The 22109-nt window shown below is 50.1% G+C and overlaps 1 protein-coding gene across 2 annotated transcripts in view; it reads left to right on the forward strand.

Annotated features, from left to right (window-relative positions):
- The window catches only part of NBAS (NBAS subunit of NRZ tethering complex), a 322741-nt gene extending 305414 nt beyond the window's left edge, over positions 1-17327 (forward strand). For both annotated transcript variants that reach the window (XM_044262053.1, XM_044262054.1), the window contains exons 51-52: positions 5189-5317; positions 16904-17327. In XM_044262053.1, coding sequence (XP_044117988.1) covers positions 5189-5317; positions 16904-17179 — 405 coding nt within the window. In that variant the 3' untranslated portion in view covers positions 17180-17327. The remainder of the gene's footprint in view (positions 1-5188; positions 5318-16903) is intronic.
- The last annotated feature ends 4782 nt before the right edge of the window (positions 17328-22109 follow it).

The following is a 22109-nucleotide window of genomic DNA, read 5'->3' on the forward strand; positions in this document are numbered from 1 at the left end:
GGAGCCGCTCTTAACACACCTGGGGTGCTCGCGTATTGAAGGTGTTACACGTAGTTCTTTAAGTTTTACTGTCCTTTCCCCCCTCTCCTGGGGTACTTCTTCAAGAATGGCCTGTAGTCTGTAAGGCCTGGGTTATCGGTGTATTAGGTGGAAGGGTGTTAGGATCTCCAGCATTACCTGGAGAAGTTCGTTAGCTTACTTAAATATCCTCCTCGGTTTGGTTTTGCTACAGTTAGTGCTGAGGCAGGGAAGGGAAGTTAGCTGAGAACACGGCTGCAGCATCTCTGACCTTGACCACACATCGTTAGCTTCGTAATCAAGGTTAGCAACAGTTACGCGTGTTAGCGTGCAGCCCCGGCGATGGGTGACTAACACATCCGAATGTCCAAAGCGGTATCGAGTACTCTTAGCATTGTGCTTGAAGTTTAGGGGGCGACCTTCTAGGACATGGAGGAAAAAGTCTGTTCTTTTTGTTTTTAAAATATTTTATTCATTTATTTGTTTGACAGACAGAGATCACAAGTAGGCAGAGAAGCAGGCAGAGAGAGAGGAGGAAGCAGGTTCCCCGCTGAGCAGAGAGCCTGATGCGGGGCTTGATCCCAGGACCCTGAGATCATGACCTGAACCGAAGGCAGAGGCTTTAACCCACTGAGCCACCCAGGCGCCCATGCTGTTCTTTTTTATTGACTAATGAATCATAAGTGATGCTTTGTATTTCCTATTTTTAAAAAAGGAGTCCGTGATTAAATGAGAAACTAAATAGCTGTGAAGACTCAGCCTTCCCGGCATGCTCCTATGGCCAGCTTGAGGCACTTTGACAAATGGGGTAATACTTTATTTGCTGTGGTCCTGCTTGATCTAAGAATCTCTGGACCAGTGATTCCTGAGTGTTTTAGGGGAATCAGAATGGATAGCGCAGTGCCGTAAGCCCGCATCTGTTAGAGTCCTCCTCACACGTCACAGAGAGGGATCTCCTGGTCTCTCCTCTTCACTGGGACTGGGAGCACCTGAAGGGCGGGGACAGGAGATGCACTACAGCAGCCAGAGGCCTGGCGAGGCATGAGATTGTGCTGTTCCTCCTGTTCCACATGGGGCCAGAGATGACCTGTGTTCCTGAGGAAAGCACCAGATGCTCCAGACCTACCATTTCTGGCCTCTGATACAAGGTTAGATTGTGTCGTCTCGGAGGCGACTCTAGTTCTGAGTGTTCTTCAACGTCTCCAGACTTTCGAGGAGGACCTGAGGCAATCTGTTAGGACTCACGACTTCTCCACAGGTCCGCAGTTTTCTTGGGGGTGGCAGAAAGGTACCAGATTGAGCCCCATTTTGAAATAGGTCCTTATCACTTGTCTGTTTCAGTTTGATGAGACAAGGGGTAATTATCATCAAATAAGTTGTGTTGCCACAGTTTCTTTTGTTTGTTGTTCCTTATGCAGCCTCAGTGCTGTCTTTCAACTGGGTACATGTACAGATTTTTGTCTTGGGATACCATGATTAAAGGAATCTTGTCAAGGTTATGTACTATTTTTATTGATTGTTAACTGTGCTCAAATGTGAGTTAAAATTGTTACAAAGGAAGGAACACTGTAATTAAGAAATGGAAATGTCTTGTTAAGTTTATTTTACAGCATTTGGAAATTACAGTCTAATTTCAGAACTGCATAATGTTGAATATCACCGTGGTGGGAAAATTATCCATGACTCACTTTTTTGTAACCCAGTACCTTTGGTTGCCTTACTCTATGGCTTATAAAGTACATGTGCCTGCCTGGGACAGGGCACTTAAAAGGACATAACCTTGTGCTTCAGGTGAAGCAAAATTTCCCATCCCCCCACTAAGTTCCCATATTTAGAGATTTTTTTTTCGTTCTTCATAACTCTTGAGAACGTCTTCACGTGATCCCTGCTATTGTTCCTGGTACCTGTTTACTTCCGGTCATGCTGGTTTTGCTGGTGGAAAATATTACCAGAAGGATAAAATCAATGTTGCTCATAGGTCATGTGTCCTACAGTCTGGAAAGGTCTGTATTCTCCTTCTTAGCTTGTATCCATGGCAATATATGAAACATTCTCAGGAACGGGAGATATTCAGAATGAGAAGTTGGCACAAAACAGATTCTCGGCATTTACAGATTTAAAATTCCAAGTTCCAGCTATTTGTGACCGACCCTGAAGGTCCCCAGTTTCTTAAAGGTACAGCCAGAACCAGCAAGAGTCACAGGGGCATTGAGTCAAGTGGATGGGAGTTAAACGCCAGCCGGGGAGGGAGCCTCGCTGATCTCCAGCAGCTAAGTCTCAATGTGATTGTTCCCTCTCGCAGTCCAGTTACTTTTGATAATGTCTGGAGTTCGATTGTCAGGTCCGATGACACCCAGCCCTGTACACCTTGCCCCACGCTCCTGCCACAGGCCCTACCATGTCTTCAGGAGCAGGGTACCCCAGGATGAGTAGGGGGACTGGTCCCGCTTCTCTGACACCCAGCAGCCACAGGAGCCGTGCCCCGGGGCCTCACCATAGAGGACAGTGCCCTGGGTTCTGGCCTGGCTTTGGGCCCAGACATACCTGTTCCTCGCATTCAAGGTCTCTTATTCTGTATCTTGATGGCTAGATAGGTTTGAGCTGGGAAGGTACCTGTGGGGTGTTTTCTGGTTCCCTTTGCTATTTTGATCTTTCTTAGAGCTCCCAAAATCCCTCTATAAAACTGATACACTGTCTTCTTGCAACAGAGGGGAAACTACGCAGAGAAAACCTAGTATAGTCATTAAATAGGGAGTATTTAGCCAATCACTGCTAGCTAAGAGATTAAAAATACTCAGCAGCTCAAAAAGGACTCCTCTGTTCTTAGTCGTCCTTGATTTTATCCTTCAGGTAATATTTTCCATCAGCAAAACCGTAAAGGCCATAATTCAGCAAGTACCATGAGCAACAGCAGGCATGACCTAAAGTCATTCAAGAGTCATGAAGGGAAAAAAATCCTCTAAATATGGGAATTTAGGGGTCAAGAAACGGGGATGAAAGAAAAGGTAAGTCCCTTTAAGCACCTGCCTTAGACAGTTAGGCCAACCCACTTCCTCACCATCTGTCCAGGTTGTCTGCTCTGAAGGGTATCCAGGTTATTTTGATAAAACTTGTCCTCAAAGTTGTTGTGCTGTGCTTAGTCTAAGTTATCATAAAGTGCTGAGAAATACCTCTTTACCTAGTACTGATAACTTAGTCAACGAGTAGATATGAGACGAGAAGGAATTATATATGACTATTTTAAGGTATAGTATATACCAAGCAACTTTGGAATACAGAGAAGGGAAAGTGCGGCAGATGAACAGGTGAATAAATGTTCACGAAGTATGGTGGGAACGGAGGAGTGCTGGGCCTGGGAGATCAGAGGTGTCTTTGTAAGACTTGGGGTTTTCCTGGGCCCTTTTTAGCTGAGACCCTGAGAACCAGTAGGGGTCTCGCAGGCAGAGAAGCAGCAGAGGTTAAGGCTTGTGCACAGACCAGAGGTGTGCGGGAGCTCATTGTGTTTGCTTCACTGCCAGGACGGTAGCCACGGCCATGTGTGGGTACTGAAATTTAAGTGAAGGACAGTTGAATAAAAATTTAAAAACAGTGCCTGGATTATACTAGGCAGATCTCACTAGCCAACATGCGGCTCCTGGCTGCCATGTGAACAGCAGAGATCCAGAAAATTCCATGGTGGCCGGAAGGTCTCCTGGGCACCGAGGAATGTGCAGGTGGGAGAGCATTGCTGGGACTTTCCAGGAGGAGGAGGGAGACCGAAGCAAGTTGGTGGGTGACAGTTACGTGAAACTGTCATGTATGGGAGTTTCTGTTTCATCTTCCCAAATATTCTCTGCAGGTTTTGGCATCTCAGATTACAAATCTGCATTTCTCTCTGGCCCAGATGCTCGGTGAGACCATATGACTGTGTACGTTAGGGCTCACAGAGGACTTTTCTGACTCAGGATCCATGATGATTGAAGTACACCCCTTACAAACCTGTTACCCTGCGGTGTTGATCAGTTTCACAGAAGGTCATGTAGCAGGACCTTCCAATCTGAAACTGAAGCCCTTGCTGATCTCCAGTAGACGCACTAGGGGGAAAGGTGAAAACACTACAGTGAATGGAATGCCAGAGAGGCCTTTATCCTGGGCTTTAAATAGGAGCTTCTTGTTTTATCTACACTTTATAATAATGCAAATAAATTATGAAAATGTCATAAATTTGAGTTTTTCTTCTCTGATATGCCATTCTTGGAGGAGTGCAAGAGAAAGATCAGTCCCATGGCACTGGTGGTGGGTAGTGATTTCTCAGTTCTTTCAAAAACAGCCCTTGCTTTGTATAATAAGTTGCACTCATTGTCTGGTTCTTGGTCCAGATGTTCTGTTCTTTCTGTTACAGCTAGTTAGGACACCGGGGAGCACACAGCTCGGCAGGGAGGAAGCGCTTGCAAATTTATTGTCTATTCTCTTATACTTTCGTTGTGAAGGATTATCATTTGTTATCTTATATAAAAGTCTGCTCTCTGATGACAGGTTCAGCTAGGATAATAAAACGCTGAGGATAAAATTCAAATGCCTATGTGGAGATCCAAATGCATTTTCATTTTTCTGGACCACAGATAGTTTTCATGATACATTCAGTTCACCTTGACATTAGAATTATAAACAGGTTTTTAAATGTTTAAGTTGCTGGCTTTTCTTGTTGCAGAGGACAACTCGATATTGTTGATAATAACAACGGGTAATAATTTTTATCATTTGTTAAGTGTCTAGGAGATGCTGAGCATTGTGTGTTATTATTCATTAACACTTATTCTCACACACACACAAAACTGCAAAGCAGATATAATTACCTCCATTTTGCTGGTGGGGAAGCTAGAGCTCTGGAGAGATTAGAAGAGACCGCAGTTTTCTCTCCATCCAGGGGGACCCTGGGCAGCCATGAAATGCAGTGTCTGGTGAGTATCAGGTGAATATCTGAGAGGTCAGGAAGATATTTACTATCTGTTGTGAAATGAAGGAAGCAGGTACCGAATGCTAAATCAGCGTGGCCCTGCCTGTGCTCCATACACGCAGAGACACACAACACTCCTACAAAAGGTGTAGAAAGAGACCCCAACCAGAGTAGTGCCTGGGATACGGAGTGCCTCCTGCCTCCTCGCTCACCTGATTGTACTTGCGGTTTCAGGGCGTGAAGGAGCTGTGCTCACTGCTGCTTAGCCAGTCCCTGCTGCTCCCAGCCCTGAAACTTCTCCTCGAGAGCCGAGATGAGCACCTTCACGCCATGGCACTGGAGCACGTCACCGCCGTCGGCCAGGTATTCCAGGGGGGCTGACTCTCGTGTGTGTTTCCGAGAAATGAATTTGCATTGTCATTCTCATAAATAATATCCATGATTCATCTCAGACCATTTTCTCTGCAATGTCCTCTGACCACATTAACTCTTTCTGTTTTGTCTAAGAAGTAAATGTGTATTTTATAAACATGTACTGGACTCCTCCCATGAACCAGACTCGGTGTTTATGTGCTGAGAATACAAATCCGAATAAGGAAGCAGTTTCTCTAGAGAAGCAGCCTATTAGTCCCTTTAGGGAAACATCACAGCCGTGCAGGACCAGTGGACTTGTCCTTGCCACTTGAAATCTGGATCGAGGGAATTTGTTGCAGCGGGCAGGCTTCTGTGCCTGGACGTAGGTGTTTGGTTACGTGCTAATTAAAGGTGAGACGGCGGCTACAAGTTCCGTTTACTGGCGCCATCTGAAGTCTCAGGGTCTTATTTCCTCTGGCAAACTCAAGTGCCACTGAAGCAGTGTCTTGGCTTGAGGAATGACGTACTAAAGTCAAGGCCTGAGATTTCTCCCTCAAGGCTGGTTGTCTTGTTACCGTGATTAAGGAAGAAACTTGTTCTTGCCTTTTAAAATTGTACACTTTGGGAATAGATTGCTCAGGGTTGTGTTTTAGTGAATTTGTGTTGTATGAATGTGTTGTATGTATTACTGGAACCCTTCTGTAGGGGGACCATTCTTTCATTTGAAGTTTTGTGAGCGTGTACGCACACCACACACACACAATTTCAGGTGTGTGGGTATACTCACGCAGGTGAGTTTTTCACAGAAATGTAAGGTGATGTTTTCCAGGGACCAGAGAGGGGAGGGGAATTCTAGCACGCAAGATACAGACTTGCCAAACGAGACGTGAAGAGATTTAATAACAATGGGTACAGGAAGTTAGGTATATGGTTATAGAACACGGACCATAATTGCATTTGGAAATGGTCATAATGAACAAAATGAGAAAAACCTAATGCATTTATTCATTGAGATGTATTTCTGAATTCTGTAAAGATTTTGGGACTAGCCTTCCTTATCACTGAAGCCTGGTCAGAGCAGGGCTTCTCTGGAGACTAGATGGAAATAGAGAGAGCAGGGGACCTGTGTGCTGGTAGCCCGCGCATCCGTCCGTGCCAACATAAACATTGCATTATGTGGGGAATTTACAAGAAGCTAAGAATTACGGTGGATTCTTTTCTCCTTAGCCTGTTTTTTTTTTTTTTAATTGTAAATCCAAGAAATCAGGAAGAAGGGAAACATGGAGGAAAAGCAGACTGCATGTTTTCAGTGCTTTTCCTCCTCATCACCACCTCACCCTGTGTTAGTGTCGCTGCTTAAGTATTCCAAATTTGCCATGGGCCTCTTCGAGAATAAAACAGTGATTTATTATACGTTGCCTTTCCATATCCGTCGTGCACAGAGCTCGCAATGCAGTTCAAAATTGCATAGGCAAGTGTATCAGTTTTCATTTTAAAGATTCTTCATCTCCAGTGCATCTCATAGAACTGCAGCCAGCGCTGGGACTCCCTAACGGCTGCCCACCACCCCTCCAGACACGCCCCCACTCCCTCTACCCTGCCCCACCCCCTACACACACACACACACACACACTTGCAGAATAAGAAACCAAATGGGAACCTTGCAGCACCCAAGTCATTTTGAAGTGGTGCTGATGGACCCCTGTACCACCTTGATCTGACGTGCAGCCTTGTGCTAAAACTCTGTGGTTTTGAAATAGGCCCGCGGCCTGAGGCTGGTTTGCCTGGGGTTGTGATGACAACAGCGACACCTCTGTGGCCTCTGGATGCAAAGTTCCAAAGCAGAGAAGTCGGTTGCTGAGCTGAGTCACTTACCCGCCCCTCAAGACCCTCACCCACGGGCACTGGGTCGTGAGACTTAACGGTAACCTCTCCAGCTGGGGCTGGAGGTTCCCATCAGGTAACCCGTCTGTGACCCAGAAATGTGTTCATAAAAATGCCTAGCATCGTCAGACCTGGTGCTAAAGTTTGGCAGAGTGTTCCAGTTCTTATGTATTTTTAACTTTATTTTGAGATGATTTTTAACTTTGCTTTCAACTGTGGGAAACACCGCGGTGAGATCCGTTACACCCTTCGTCCAGTTGCCAACAGTGGCGACGTCTGGCGCAGCCGCAGTGTGGCATTTAGCCAGGGCGGGCGCAGACGGACTCAGATTCCAGCCCTTTGACACGCCCTCATTTGGGGGGCAGTCTGTGTGCGGTATCGTCGCGCGGAGATTTGTGTCACCCCCACTCTGGTCAAGATACAGAATGGTTCCGGGGCGCCTGGGTGCCTCAGTGGGTTAAAGCCTCTGCCTTCGGCTCAGGTCATGATCCCAGGGTCCTGGGATCAAGCCCCACATCAGACTCTCTGCTCCGCAGGGAGCCTGTTTCCCCTCCTCTCTCTCTCTGCCTGCCTCTCTGCCTACTTGTGATTTCTCTCTGTCAAATAAATAAAATTTAAAAAAAAAAAAAAAGATACAGAACGGTTCCATCCCAGGGATCTCTCGGGCGACCCTTCAGAGCCACGGCCACCTCCCCGCCCCCCTGCCCCCCACCACACCTCCCACCGGCAGCCTGCGGCAGCTCCTCACCTCTTCTCCACCTGTCACTTTGTCATCTCGAGAATGCTAGCTGTCCTTCGTCACTCTCTCCCGGCACCATTCAAAGGTCTTCTCTAAGGGGAGAGTTGCAATGGGCCTTTGTGCAGGAATCCTCACCCGCCATTTTTATTTTATTTTATTACGTTTTTTTTTCTGACTAGCTCTTTTTAAATCCTATGTGGTATTGCAGTGGAAGATACATTTACTTTTACATTTACTTTCTTTTTCTTTTCTTTTTTGCTTTCTTCTTTTGTGTTTATTTTGCTATTCACTCCATCCGTTAGGAGAGGGCCTGAGTTCACCGGTGACTTCAGTTTCCCCCTTACGATTATGGACGCTAGTTCCTGTTGACATTAAAAGAAGACGTGTCCAGCACAGGGACTCTGATAGGCAATTGCTCCTGCAAACCTGTGGGCCGAGGTGGAAAAGCACCCCCCTTGCTCGCTGATCACATGTGTCATTCCACCGTAAGCTGCGAGATGCTGACCGCTTCGTCAGTGTTTCCAGCCGCACGGATGGAGCGTGAGTGCTGGTGGCCGAGATTGTGCCCGCTTCACCTCCAGTAGCCGTGCCTGCTTCCTTCTCAAAGCTCTTCGGAAATTTGCAGACGTCTAGTGTTGGGTGTGTAACGTCTTACAGCTCGCAGACTCTTTCCTGAAGAAATAGAAAGTCTGTCTCAGAGATTAGGCTGTTGATGAGTAATTAAAACCCTGGTGTGGTAGAGATCTTCTTGCTAACGATGGGGTTACGTCCCAAAAATCTATCATAAGTTGAGAGTATCATAAGTCAAAAAGGCATTTAATTCACATAGCCTACAGAACATCGGAGCTTAGCCTCACCTACCCCACGCACGCTCCAAACGTTTCCATTAACCTACGGCAAAATCAGCTAACAGCAAAAGCCTATCTTATAATAAAGTATCGAATGTCTCACGTAGTTGTTGACTACTGTGCCGAAGGTGAGAAACAGAACGGCCGTGTGCGTGCGGAAGAGGGTGGTCCGCGTATCAGATGTTCACCCTCGTGGTCGTGTGGCAGGTGGGCAGCTGTGGCTTTGCCCAGCCTCATAAGAGAGATCGCACTGCGTGTTGCTAGTCCAGGAAAAGAGCCAAAATCCAAGCGCAGTGATGCCTACTGAATGTGTGTTGCTTGTGCTCCTTCATAAAGTCAAAAAACCCTAAGTCGAAGTTAAGTCGGGCTGTCTGTCCATCAGCCTTGGTGAGATGTGAACTCGCCTCCAAAACCTTACTCTGTCCAAGAAGGATTTTCCTGCTGCCGTGTTCAGATCTCTGGAGGATTTTCCGCAGGGTGAAACTCATCACTCATTTGATCAGAGGAAGCAGCTGTTGGTCCCTAACAGTTCTGTAGACTGAAGAACAGTTCCAGATTTGTGCTGGCTTCTGCTCTTCACAGCCTTCTCCTTAGTACTGCTCAGCGCCTCGACCCGCACCCTCCCGCCCGGGATCGGTCCTGGACTACGATGCCTAGTGAGAGCGTCATTCGGGGGTTTCAGAGGAAGAGTGTACGGCCTCATCACACCTAATGAAGCGTTTCTCTCGGAAGCTAATAACCACCATCTTTCCGGCACCAGCTCTTTGCCAGGCATCGTAGTAGGCACAGCCGCACTTGCTCTTCTTAATAACCTTGTGAGAAGATCGCATTCTAGTTTCGCAGATGAAAACACAGAGACTCAGAGGTCACCCGGCTAGTAGAGCCAGTGTTGAAATTGAAACGCTGGACCCAACATTCAGAGCCTGTCCTCAGCCCTACCGCGACGGGACAGGCTGTCTTACGGTGCACGTGGGTTCTCTCTGCAGAGAAATGAAATTGCTGGAAGCATCTCTCATCATATTAGCTCTGAAAGAGACTCGGGCAGAACTGGTCTAACAGCCTGGCCACCACAGGGCTTCCTTTTTCAAACCCGCTCAGACTCCAAGGTTAAGCGCTCTTGGGGGGGCCGGGAGGGCCGGGAGCTCACCACGTCCCGGGGTGCCCCCACCAGTTTCTGATAACCCTCGTGGTACGAGAGCACCTGCAGATTGAAAGCTGCTCCTTTGTCTTGATCGTCGCCCTGCCCGATGGAGCTGCTCAGAATAGTTGCTTCTGGGGACCGTCCTTCGCGTGTTACAGTATTGGGGAGTCTCAGCCCCTTTCATCTTGCCTGGAAGGCACAGGAACGTACCGGCAGAACGGACAGTGCCCTCGTGTCTGGGTTGGAGGGAAAGCCTCCAAGATTCCCAGAAGCGCATCTTTACATGAAAGATGTTACAGAACCAAGAAGTTCTCCTTTCTTTGTCTCCTCTTTAACTCTATCCAGGTCTCCAACTACTTCCTCCTTAGTGAGAGTCTCTCCCATTCTGGAGGGCTTCCTCAAAACCGCTGTCTCACAATTCTTAGCTGGGTACCTCTGGGGACGGGCAACTCACTCCCTGTAGGTCAATCTATTCGATTTCTAGGCTGCACGGATAGTGAACAACCTGGTACTGGGTGTAGGGGTGAGGATTTTTGTGAAGGTCAAGTGAAATAACATCTTATGTTCAAAGGAATTACGGGGAGAGTCACATGTGACACAATTAATTGCACAGGAAATGAAAGTAGGAAGGAGGTAGGTACAGAGTGTGGAACCAGCCAAACTCAGGGCCCTCGGTGCAGCATTTGCTGTGGTCATAGAGGTGAGCAAGCTCGGCATTTCAAGATTCTCTCCTATTGCTAGAGCCTAAGTTAGGTGATTTGTCCTTGTTTTGGTTTCAGAAGAGGCGTACTATGAAATTCCATGCCGGGAAGGGGGCTAGAGTGCTTCTGCGGAAGTGGAGTCCGAATATCATTCAGACAAACAGAGAGACAGAAGAAACCTGTGGGCACTTTTCTTATCCAAGTATACAATTGTGCTGCCCTTTTATTTCTCTGACCTTGTAGTTGGTATTTAATAACTTTTATTAGTAGCAGTATGTGTAAAACTGAGACAAATATCCTGTCCTCAAGTAAACAGTGAAATAATATTAAATAATCTTCTTTAAAATAATTGGAATGAGGCCCTGCATACATTATGCCAGTGGAATTTCAGCTTACCTCATTATTATAATTACTCTGCGTTTGGTATAGATCCATAAAAATCAAAGATTTTAATTCAGAGAAGGTTCATTACCTGTTGTGGAAACCGGAATTAAGCAGATAACATTTTCATGACTTGGAAGATGGTAGCACTTTGAGCTTTAATAGATTTCTTTCCCGAGATCTTCAAAGTTTCATTTATTCTCAAAAATTAATTACAGAAAAAATAATCAGTAATCGAGATGGCAGGCATTACCCATTTTATGATATGTGTATGCCTTCCCCTTCTAGAACATGCTTCATGCCTTGCTTGTTTGACTGTAGTAACTTGGTCCCTCTACTGAACTTGAACCCTGCACCAGGCATTGTGCTGGGCACTTAAAAGCATAGGTTATCACAGCCCTTAGACACCGTCTGTTTTTCAGATGTGGAATCTGAGAGATTGTCCTTAACAAGGTCACACAGCTGTTCAGCAAAGAAACCAAGACTGGAAATTGGTCTCTAGCCCAACGTCTGTCTACTCTTCCCAAGACCAGACTGCCTGTCACTCGAATTCAAAAGTTATTCGATCAGAGGAATTAAATCAACTAATCCTTCTGGACTTGTTTCATATTTATCTCCAACATCCAACTGAGTCCAGAAATGACAGAACATATTTTTTTCCTCAAGCTGGGAAAGCACCAGTCAAGCAAATGTCAGGGAGGAGTTGTTTTCCACAGACTATATACTGAAGTAAGTCTTGATCAATTAAAAAGTTACATATTTTTAAAAATCAGAAAAAAAATGTGTATATATATCAGACCTTTTGAGGAATTGTAACTTCTAAGCTTTAAAGCAATAGAAAAAAAAAATCATGAAGGACCAGTTCTTTTCCTGACAATGTAAAAATGTAAAACTTCTATAAAACAACAAATAATCCGAACAGAATTGCAAACAGTTTAGAATGTTCATTGTAACTAAAATCAGGGTTAACATTATACAGAGAACCCCTCCCCGTGGGAAGGAGCGATGTCCCGACTCTGGTAAAGGAGGGAAGGGTTTGATGCTTCCCACAATAAGAAACAAAAATGATAGGAACCGGTGCGGGGGAAAACAGTCCTTGCAAATAAACATTCAAATTAAAGCATCCTTGAGGTATCATTATGCATCTCCCAAATGAGCAAAATAATTTTGTTTTCAAAATAATAACTGCCAAAGCTGAGATGTTTACAGTGAGACTGACACACTCCTCCTTGGATGCTCCCCGCGTAAACTGGACAGTTGGCTTTACTATGGCTGCACCCCCGTTCATGTCCCTGCCAAGAAAGGTTTCAGGTCCTCTTTCCTGCGTGTTAGTGTGTGTGGGCTGCGGTAACAAAGCACCACAGCCTGGGCAACTCAAGTCACAGAAGTTTGTTGTCGCACAGTTCTGGAGGCCAGAGTCCAAGGTCAGGATGTCAGCAGGATTGAATTCACCTGAGGCCTCTCTCCTTGGTTTGCAGACGGCCACCTTCACCCTGAGTCTTCACAGGGTTGCCCCTCGGGGGTGTGTGTGTGTTTGTGTGTATGTGTGTGTGTGTGTGTCCTTTCCTCTTGATGAAGACACCAGTCAGACTGGATTAGATCTGCCCATGTGACTCATTAAACCCAATTGCCTCTATAAAGGCTCTTTCTGCAAGTGAAGTCACAGTCTCAGGTCCTGGGGGTTAGGACCCAACAGGGCGATGGGGGAGGGGCACAGTTTGTCCGGGAACACCCTGGTTATGCCTCTCTGGAAAGTTATCCTACAGGAATGATTCCTAGAAAACACATACAGAAAAAAATTCACTGATAGTACTTCAGTAATAGCAAATATTTAAAAACAGCTAAAATATTCCAAGCAGGAGAAGTTAAATAAATGTTATTGCTATCAGTAGACAATTTTGTAGCCATTACAATTTTTAATACTAAAAACTATGTAAAAACAATGAAAAAATTTTTAACGTCATTAGTAAGCTAGACTACAAATATTGTATGATTGTGAAAACCTCTCTCTGCACATGGAGAATTACTGGAGAAGAAAGGAGGAAAAAGTCATTTTCTGGTGGTCCACATATAGACAATTTTTTTTAAAAACTATTCCTACTTTTTTTGTTTTTGTTTTTGTTTTTTAAATTTATTTGACAGAGAGAGAGATCACAAGTAGGCAGAGAGGCAGGCAGAGAGAGCGGGGGAAGCCGGCTCCCTGCTGACCAGAGAGCCTGACTCGGGGCTTGATCCCAGGACCCCAGGATCATAACCTGAGCTGAAGGCAAAGGCTTAACCCACTGCGCCACCCAGGTGCCTCCTAATACTACTATTTTATTTTTAAATTCCAAAAAGGAAAACAAAGTAGGTTAGGGGTATTGGGTGGTAAGACAGCATCAGACTTTTAGGGCCTTAAGTTAGAATTTTGGTCAAAAACAAGAATGGGGAAAAGTTGAGGCTTAACAAATTACTGTGGCAACTCCGCAGTGGGACAGTCATGCCCAGGAAGGCTTGGGGGGCTCCAGGCACTCTGCTCCGCTGACGACCCACCTGGCCTTGGCTCCCCCCGAGGCAGGAGGCCTGGCAAGTAGAGAGAAGCAATTTTGGCTCTTGGTGCCCTCAGGCCATCCTTCTCTTCTCTGACCCTCAGGCTCCTTTTCTTTAAGATGCAGTTGTTGGAAGGAGTCTTCACAAAAGCCATCTTTCTTTCTGTAGTCTCTCATTCCCTATTTTGTCCCAAATATGCACAGAATAAGTATTTTCCTTCTATGTGACAATTACAAAATATACTCTGGCCATTCTGGATCTTTTGCAAAGAGCTGGAAACCAAGTACAAGGTCAGAGAAAGGAAATAAGGTCAGCCACTTCCATTTTCTCAGCACCTGATGACAAGGCACTACGCCAGAATTTCTACCCCCTCAACCTTGGCCTGGCCACTGCCCAGCTCAGTGCAGGTCAACAGTCTCAGACAAGACCTTTCTTAAGGAGACCTCGGGGTGGGCCAAAGGGGGCAATTCTGTATTTGATTTCCATGACTTCTGCCGTAGGCTTCAGGGAGTACCTAGAGAACTTTTAGAGAGTGGACACCCACCCTGTCCCTGCCCGCCTGCCACGGACCCCACTCGCCAGCCCACGGCAGCTGTCTGGAAGGCCGGGGGCACATCCAGCCGGAAACTGATTTTAAGGAAGCCGCTGCCCTGGAGAAAAGCGGACAGAGACGGGAGTGAAAGGGCCCGCAGCAGCTGGCATTGACAGAACCCCTGTCTCCTCCTCAAGCTGGAAAAATCCATCACTCCCTTTCTAGGAGACTTTCAGGCCCCCAAAGGGAGGGATCGTGAGTAAACAGAATAATAAAGGTGTCCTAGCCTTGAAGACTTGTTCAGGGCAGCAAAGAAGGTACTGCCCTGCGGTGTTTGGACGCTGAGCCTTTTATCTGTACATTTTATCAAACGTTTGCCAGGAGCATCCTAGCACGCGTTCTGTTCCCGCCTAGAGGGATACGTGGAGGGATTCTTTCTTGTGAAGAGTGAACAGAACAATAACACTTGCAGGGACTCGGGCGCCCCGTGTGTGTGTGTGTGTGTGTGTGTGCGCGCGCGTGGCGTGTGCGCAGGGAGGCAGCAGCGAACAAAGAAAGGATGAGAGCGGTAGAATGATTCATTCACTCGTGGACTCATCCCACAGGTCTTGCGGAGCCCCTAGCATGGGGCCAGCACTATTCTGGCCATCGGGGTTGCGGGGGTGAACAGAGAAAAGATCTTAGCTCGGAAGAGGCCGTATTCCGGAGGCGAGCAAACAGTATGCACGTCCGGGATGAGGGCTGCTCATCCAGCTCGCCAATTAGCAGCCCCGAGACACTGGGCACATGACTTTGACCTCACTGGATGGGTTTTTTCATCCTTCAACTGCAGTAATGTCTCAAGGGGATTCTTTAAAGTTGAGACCGAGGGCTCGCTGGCATGTGGGCAGCCGTCCATCCGTGTAGACACGGGGATGGTAGGGGCAGCACCCACAGGGGGTCAAGATTCTTGTCCGCTGGGAAGCAGGAGGAGGAGGGAAGCTGGAAGGCGAGAAGGTACATGGAACCCCTCAGCAGCCCCCGGCGGGGCGAGTTGGAAGCACCCGTATCTCTTGCACCGCCTTCCTCTCCTGCCGTCCAGTCTCTAAAAACAAAAACAAACGAGCTCCTAAACTGAGTTCAGCCGGAGCGTCTTCCTGAGCCAAAGTGGCTGAGACGCGTGTGCTCGGGCTGACAGAGAGGCCCAGGCTTGGCGGGAGACTCTGCAGTTCCAGAATCCAGCTCGACGCGGATTCTCTGCAGGGATCATGTTCTTGTCCCGTTCTTGCGCGGTTTACAGAAATGTGACCGTGTTCACGAATGCAGGTTCGTTCGGCCATGGAGCGCGTGTTGATTAAACTGGATGCTGGACCGGAAGGAGGATCAAACCTCCGTGCCCTCCAGAAGCCCCCAGTCTGGCGGGGGAGACGGGTGTACGGATGACGATGGAGGGTACAAGAGCCATGGAGTGTGGAGGAAGGAGCAGTCCGAGGTTTGGGGAGAGACTTAGGGAAAATGTCATCCCGAAGGGGTGGGGGCCTTGGGGCCGACGTTTCTGTTGGTTTTAAAGGATCACCAGGTTGCAGGAAAGACGGATGTTCTCTGACCGTGGGGAGTAATTCCTGTTCCCAGAGTGGCTTTGGTTTTCATTCTTGTAGCCGGTGGACACAGTTGACCTCCTCGTCATGGAGCATTTGGGAAGACCACGCTGTGTTCAATTGTATAACGTAGCTGGTCTACACGTTAGGTAATTGGCTGTGAAATGCCACAATAGAGGTTCCTACGACCAGATCTACTAACAGTGCGCAGTGACATTAAGAAGAACCGTCATGAAGCTGCTTTCAATGAGGGGCTCGGGGTTTTGAGTGTGACTAATGTTAACTTCATTTCGTACAAAGAATATGGACAATGATATTAAATAGAAACGCCTAGGCTACGTGTCACAGCCACGGAGAACCATACAGAGACCAAGCCGTAAAACGAGGGAGCAAACACAGGATAGCCACGCTGAAAACAAGCCCCATGACGTTGGTCTCCAAAGTGATATAAAAATGTCTTAAAGGGCTGCCTGGTGGCTCAGTCAGTTGAGCTTCCAGCTCTTGATTTCAGCTCAGGCCATGATCTCGGGGTCATGAGATCGAGCCCCACACTGGGCTCAGGCTCAGCGTGGAGTCTGCTTGCAGACTCTCCCTCTTCCCGCTTGTGGGCTTGCACACACGAGTGCTCTGTCTCTCTCCACAATACATAAATCTTTTTTTTTTTTAAATCTTAAAAAGGTAAGTTAGGTACTAAGCTTTCTAGAGGCTTAAGCAAGAGTAGCCTATAGCCCTCCTGTCCCTTACCCTCTGTACATCAGCGGCGTTGACGCATGTATTTTCTCAGCGGAGTAGAAGAAGGGTCTTCCTGTTCTGGAGGGAAGGTTTTTCATGTGGGTCTATGGACAGGGGAGGTTTGGGGTTCCAGGACCTGGACCGTGGTGGAGCTCCAGGGACACGGTCCATGCCGCGGCGGGGATCCCGGGCTCTGAAGTCGAGGCTGACCCACACGCAGCTCCTGTGCTGGCCTCCCGACGGCCACGACGTGACATGCGGTCCTCACCCCTCACCTCCCTCACCTGGGACGGCTCCGGCCGCGTGGGGAGGAGTCGGGGGAGTGAGGCGGGCGCACTCGGCGGTTCCTGGCCGCGGAGAGCCGTGCGTGTGACCCTGCGCGGGGACGGCAGAGGCTCCGCGGCGAGCACCGGTGACCCGGGCCGAGGGGGTGAGGCTGGCGGGCGGCGGAGGGCAGGGCGTGCGTGACGAGTCGGCTGGCGAGGACCAAGCGAGGCGTCGCTCATGTTGTGCCTGTCTCCTTTCCTAAAGGTGAACGACTCGAACTGCGACCCAGAGCTCCTGTCCCTGCTCCTGGACGCCGGGCTGCTGGCGAAGTGCCTCTCCACTGCCTTCTACCCGCACGTGGTCCAGCACCTCCTGGCCAGCCCGCAGCAAGGGCCCTGGGACGCGGAGGGGCTGGCCGGGCACCTGCGGGACGCCGGCCACGTGGCCGAAGCGGGGTCACTCCTTCTGGCCGTGAGGGGGACGCACCGGGCCCTGCGGACCTTCAGTGCGGCGCTGAGCGCGGGCCGGCACTGGGTGTGAGCCCGGCCCGGGCCTGCGTGGCCGCGGCTCCTCAGCTGCCCCGTGGGAAGGAGCCCCCGAGCCGACGGCCGTCCCACAGGTGTCGTGCGAACCTGTGGACCGTCCTCAGCGGTTCCGACAAACCGCAAATAAAGCTGTACAGAAGCGACGAGCCGCCTTCTCGCTTGTTCTCTCCCGCGGCGACCGGTTAGCCTGGGAGACCTGACCCGTCTTCCTTACTTGAGCTGCCTCTTCTGGTAGAACCCAGGGAATCGGGACATTTCGGATGTGGTGGTGGCCGGGGCTGCCTTTGAAGGGGAGAGAGTGTGTGGAGCGGGCAGCGGCCGGGGCGGATGTCCTCGGACGGAGGAGGGCCGTGTCGGGTTAGGGACGCAGTTCGGGTCCGGGGACTCCGGCGCTCTGAACCGTCGTCAGTCAGAGGGAAATGAGGGTCGTACTGTTTGTGTCACAGTTGTTACGTGAGGTTGTGTGTGTGAGGCTCTGTGAGGTGCATCGTGCGGGCTGAGCAGTGTTGCGTCCCCCCCGCTCACCAGGGTTGCAGTCCGTGGGTCGTGATTGTGAGGCCACAGCCGGACCCCTGGGAGCACCTGCGGCGCCTACTGAATTGGGGTCCCCGCACGAACCAACGCCACATACTAAGGTTGGCAAAGATGCGCATCTGGAATCTGGATAACCGGGACGGGGTGGGGGGCGCTAACATTACAGCTGTGGGCTCTTACGCTCTGGGGGGGTGTCACATGGAAGGAGTGTCCCTGGGTGGGGGCAGAAGGACTGAGGTGCGTGACTCACTGGCAGTCGCTCCCACGGCGGACGTGGGTGCCTGAAGCTGGAGGCTCAGAATGGAAGTTCTGGGCTTCGCTCTCGTGAGAGCCTCACCAGATTCAAGCCGCAGTAGCGGTCTGGCCGGCAGCTGGCGGGCCCACGCTCCACGAATAACATTGCTTTACCTCACAGCCCATGCCATCGTCGTCTTCATCGCTGGCTTTGCCTCCTTTCTACTCCTATGGGTGTAGCTACAGAGTGCTTGAACTAACTAACTAAATAAATAAAATTTTCATCATCTTTGGACCAGATTTATCGGCTTCATTGCCCAGCATCTGCCTTCTGACCCGTTGTCTACTCCTGGATGAGTTCCTTGTCCAAACCTTTGGTAGCGCCTAGAATTTGGGAATAGCTTACACAAGCCTCTGAAACGTTTTTAGAGGAAGGGGGTCAATATTTTTCTCCCCAGTCAGGTGATACCTGCGTGGAGAGAACTAAAAGGCCAGAAAGGCCTTCCTGGGACCCTGCGGGCACCAGTTGTACCAGATGGCACTGATGGAGCCACTCCCAGGCCTACTGGTCACTTGGGTCTTCTCTAACCTCACATCTCCCTTCCATCATTTCAGGCGACCAAAACCATGCAGTGAGCAGTATTCTGAGATAACATAGTCCATTTTAATGGGATCCATCCAGAAATTTTTTTCTTCAAACTGCAGAATTATAGGCCCTAGACAACCAGTATAACACCGTGACTCTCTAGATAAATAAACCGAGGGCCAGAGGGTCGAAGTGACTTGCTCAAGGCCAGCGGTGAGTTGTGGGTCTCCGCTGTGCAGTGCTTCTGTGGAAGAGAGTCCTTCATATAAACTGCGTTGCTCTGATCGGAACCATGTCCTCACCAGAAATCAAATTTGCAAAGTTTGAGCAGTTTCTGTGGAGGAGAAAAAAGAAAATGAAGGAATGCACTCGATTTATACAAAATGCAGAAATACTCAAGCAGATCGAGTTGGTCTTTGTGTTGGTATTTAGAATGTCTTTAACATAAATGTTAAAGAAATGAGATAATCTGATGTCTTTCTTACTCGAAAAAGCTCCTAACAATGATCTCAAACCTGTCTCTTTGAACACCAACCAGAATAAGAAAGGGCTGCCCTAGCCGTCGCTCTCCAACCTTCTAGCTTGGCTTGCCTGGACAGCAGACCCAAGGCTGGGCACGGTGGGCCTCTTAGATCTGACGGCAGCTCACCTCAGCTCTCTGGAGCCTCGTGTTCTTATGCACAGGGAGGGCCAAGACCGCCTCCCAGATGTTTGCAGTTCAGCCGGGTCACGCCGCATCGTCGCTGCTGCCCAGCGTGGTCTGGGCCCTGCTGGATCCCCCTCCCCGACCCGCCCACCCTGGGACTCCTCTCCCTCCTCGGTGCTAGGCCCTGTGTCAGCTGAGGGAATTCCCCACCCCAAACACGGACCCCACGCGTGGAATGCGTTAACTCATGTCATCATTGATAACCTTATAAGGAAACGCGGAGCAGCGAGACGGTGTAGCTCGTCCCACACAAAGCGGGAGGTAACAGACCCGCGAGGCAGGGGGAAGCGGTCCAGTTCAGAGCTCGGCCGCACGCTGTGTGCATTTCCGTCCTCGTGGCCCCCCTGCTGGTGCCAAGGGACCCGGGTGAAGTCCCTGACGGACGTCTGAATAGCACCCCGCTCTATTTTCCATCTTTTCTTTTCCATTCATGAGCTGATAATATGGCAAAGGGGCTCTAGAATGTTCTTTAAGTCTTTCCAACTGCCCGCTGGTATCCTGGCCTGTTCAAGAGCTCAGACACCGAAATGTCCAGACGCCCCCCGCTTCCCACACAGTACCCGGGAGCCTTCGTTCAAACCTTCCCTGGCATTCCACGTTTCCCAAAATGTGCACATGGCTTGGACCCTCCTGAATGTTCTCTGTAGACAATTACGGCATCTAGCTAGCATACCGAGCTTGCTAAACGGAGGACGAGTCAAGCACCCGAAGTGCTAATATCCATTTGGAAGGTCGTCAGGACCCGTAGTTAATGATCGTAGCTGCCTATTAGAATCACCTGAAGAAAATTTAAAACCTACTAATGCTGAGCGCCCCCCACCTCTCAACCCTGACCAGTGAGAATTATCTAGGGGTGACGGCTAGAGTCATGGTAAACCACAGCCAGCCGGGGAACCGGACTGATGTCACTGGCTCCTTGTCTCTCAGTGGCCATGCCTGTGGCCACTTGCCTTTCACTCAGAAGCAGACGAGGAATGTGACGGGATCTAACCCGGCCTGTCTGTCTGTCAGCCCCGCTCTGGAAGGGTGGATCGGTACTGGAGGGTTTGGAGCTTTTGGTCTGGGAGGGCTGGCCACGGCCTACCCGTCCGCGGGCCCTCATGTGCCCGGGTGAGCAGGAGCCGCCTGTAAACGGGAGAGATTCACCAAAGGAGTGAAATGTCCCCTCCCTTACTTAACCAGTGGCTAAGTTTAGATCTGGCGTGGTGGCCCCCGAGTCAGCTGGCTCGGGGTCTGAAGGGCAGTCCCTGTGCAACGCTAAGCTTCCCCTTGCAAACTGGGTGTTGTATTTTGGGAACGAAAACTCAGCACAGTCAACGCAGCCGGAGGGCGTCCGGCGCAGCTCTGCCCTGTCGTCGGGGAGAGGCTGCCCCTTGCTCGGGTTCGCTAGGAACGCAGTGGATCTGCTCGCAGTGAGCGCCCACGGTTGGGACGCTGTCTCTCTTCTTAGTAACTTTAAAGGCATTTTCAACTGGAAATGGCTTAGAAAATGAGAAAATAGGAAAACAGACTCCTGGGTGTCAGGGGCTTGAAAAGAAGGAAAGGGAGCATCTTGTATGAGCCGCCGTGCTGGGGGCTCTCTCCCCACTGACCACTGTGGTCCCGATGGTGCTGGAGCCTGACGCGGATGCTGCCAGTCCCGGAGCTGTGACGTGGGGAGCCCGCTCGGGCTGGGAGCCGGCCGGGAGCACAGCAGACTGGTCCGAGAACAACACAAACTCGGTTCCGACGGTGGTGGTGAGGGCCTGGAGTGTGAGTCTCTCCTCGCCCGTGGGAGCTCTGGAAGGGGGCCTCAGGGCACAAGGGGCCGATCTCAGAGACCAAGGCCTCCACAGCAGTCGGGCAGCAAGGGAAGCCATAGGGGGTGTGACAGAGGTGGCCGTGGAAGGAAGTGATCTAGTGGCAGGCCTCACCCGCCAACGGGAAGGGCCTGGATTGGCGTTTTCACTGAGCCGGAGGCAGTCCCTTCACCTGATGGAATTCGGGTCCTGAAGAGCCACAGGCCTCAGCCACGCGGAGCCCGGCTTCCGCAGGGGGAGAGCTCCCTGTGGCATGTCAGGACGGGGAGCGTATGAGGGAGGAGGCTGGGGGTCAGAGTGGACCACCTGCACGGGCGGGGGCAGGGAGGGGTCTCTGAGACCCCCGGGGCCCTCCCTAAGTTCCTGTGCTGCTCTTGGGCACCTCGAGGGTCATAGACCCCTACCAGGCCTGAGCTGGGCTGAAGGCAGAGCTGTCAGAGGCTCGCAATGCTGTCATTCTGGGGGGAGCGAGGCGGCCACTTTGTCTACAAAGCAGGACTGTGACCGGGGCATCCCGGTCTGAGGCACGGGGCTGGGGCTGAGCCACACAGATCTGTCGCCCCTCAGGCTCCCGCAGCGGGTGGCCCAGGCGCAGGGGTGAGGCCACCCTGTCCCAGGGACATAAGCTCAGCACAAATCGCCCCTTTCTCTTAGAAAAGAGATTGACTGCCTCTTCGGAGCCCATCAAGTTCTCCAGTGCTGCGTCTTCGGTGCTGCCTATGGCTCCTGGCACTCGCCCTCCAATGCCGCTTCCCCTGCCTCCCTTCTTCGGGTGAGCCCTGCTGTTCATGGCTTCTTCCCTGGAGTTGGACAAGGCCTCTCCAGTCCTTTGATGAGCTCGCCTGTAGCCCATTCTTTACGACTCCTTCGTTTTCACTACAGGAGTGTTGCTCTTTGCTACTACAAGCAATAAAGTAACACCAGGAGCAACGCAGCAAGCACCTGTGTGGGTGCGGGGTCTCTGCTATGCCTTAGCGCTCAGCCCTGACCTGCCCCGCCAAGCAAGTAGATGCTGTCCCCCGGGGATGTTCCAGAAGCGCAGTGGGAGGGGTTGCCCTGTCAGGGA

The sequence above is a fragment of the Neovison vison genome, chromosome 8 (assembly GCF_020171115.1).
Source record: "Neovison vison isolate M4711 chromosome 8, ASM_NN_V1, whole genome shotgun sequence".
In the NCBI taxonomy this organism is placed as follows: domain Eukaryota; kingdom Metazoa; phylum Chordata; class Mammalia; order Carnivora; family Mustelidae; genus Neogale; species Neogale vison.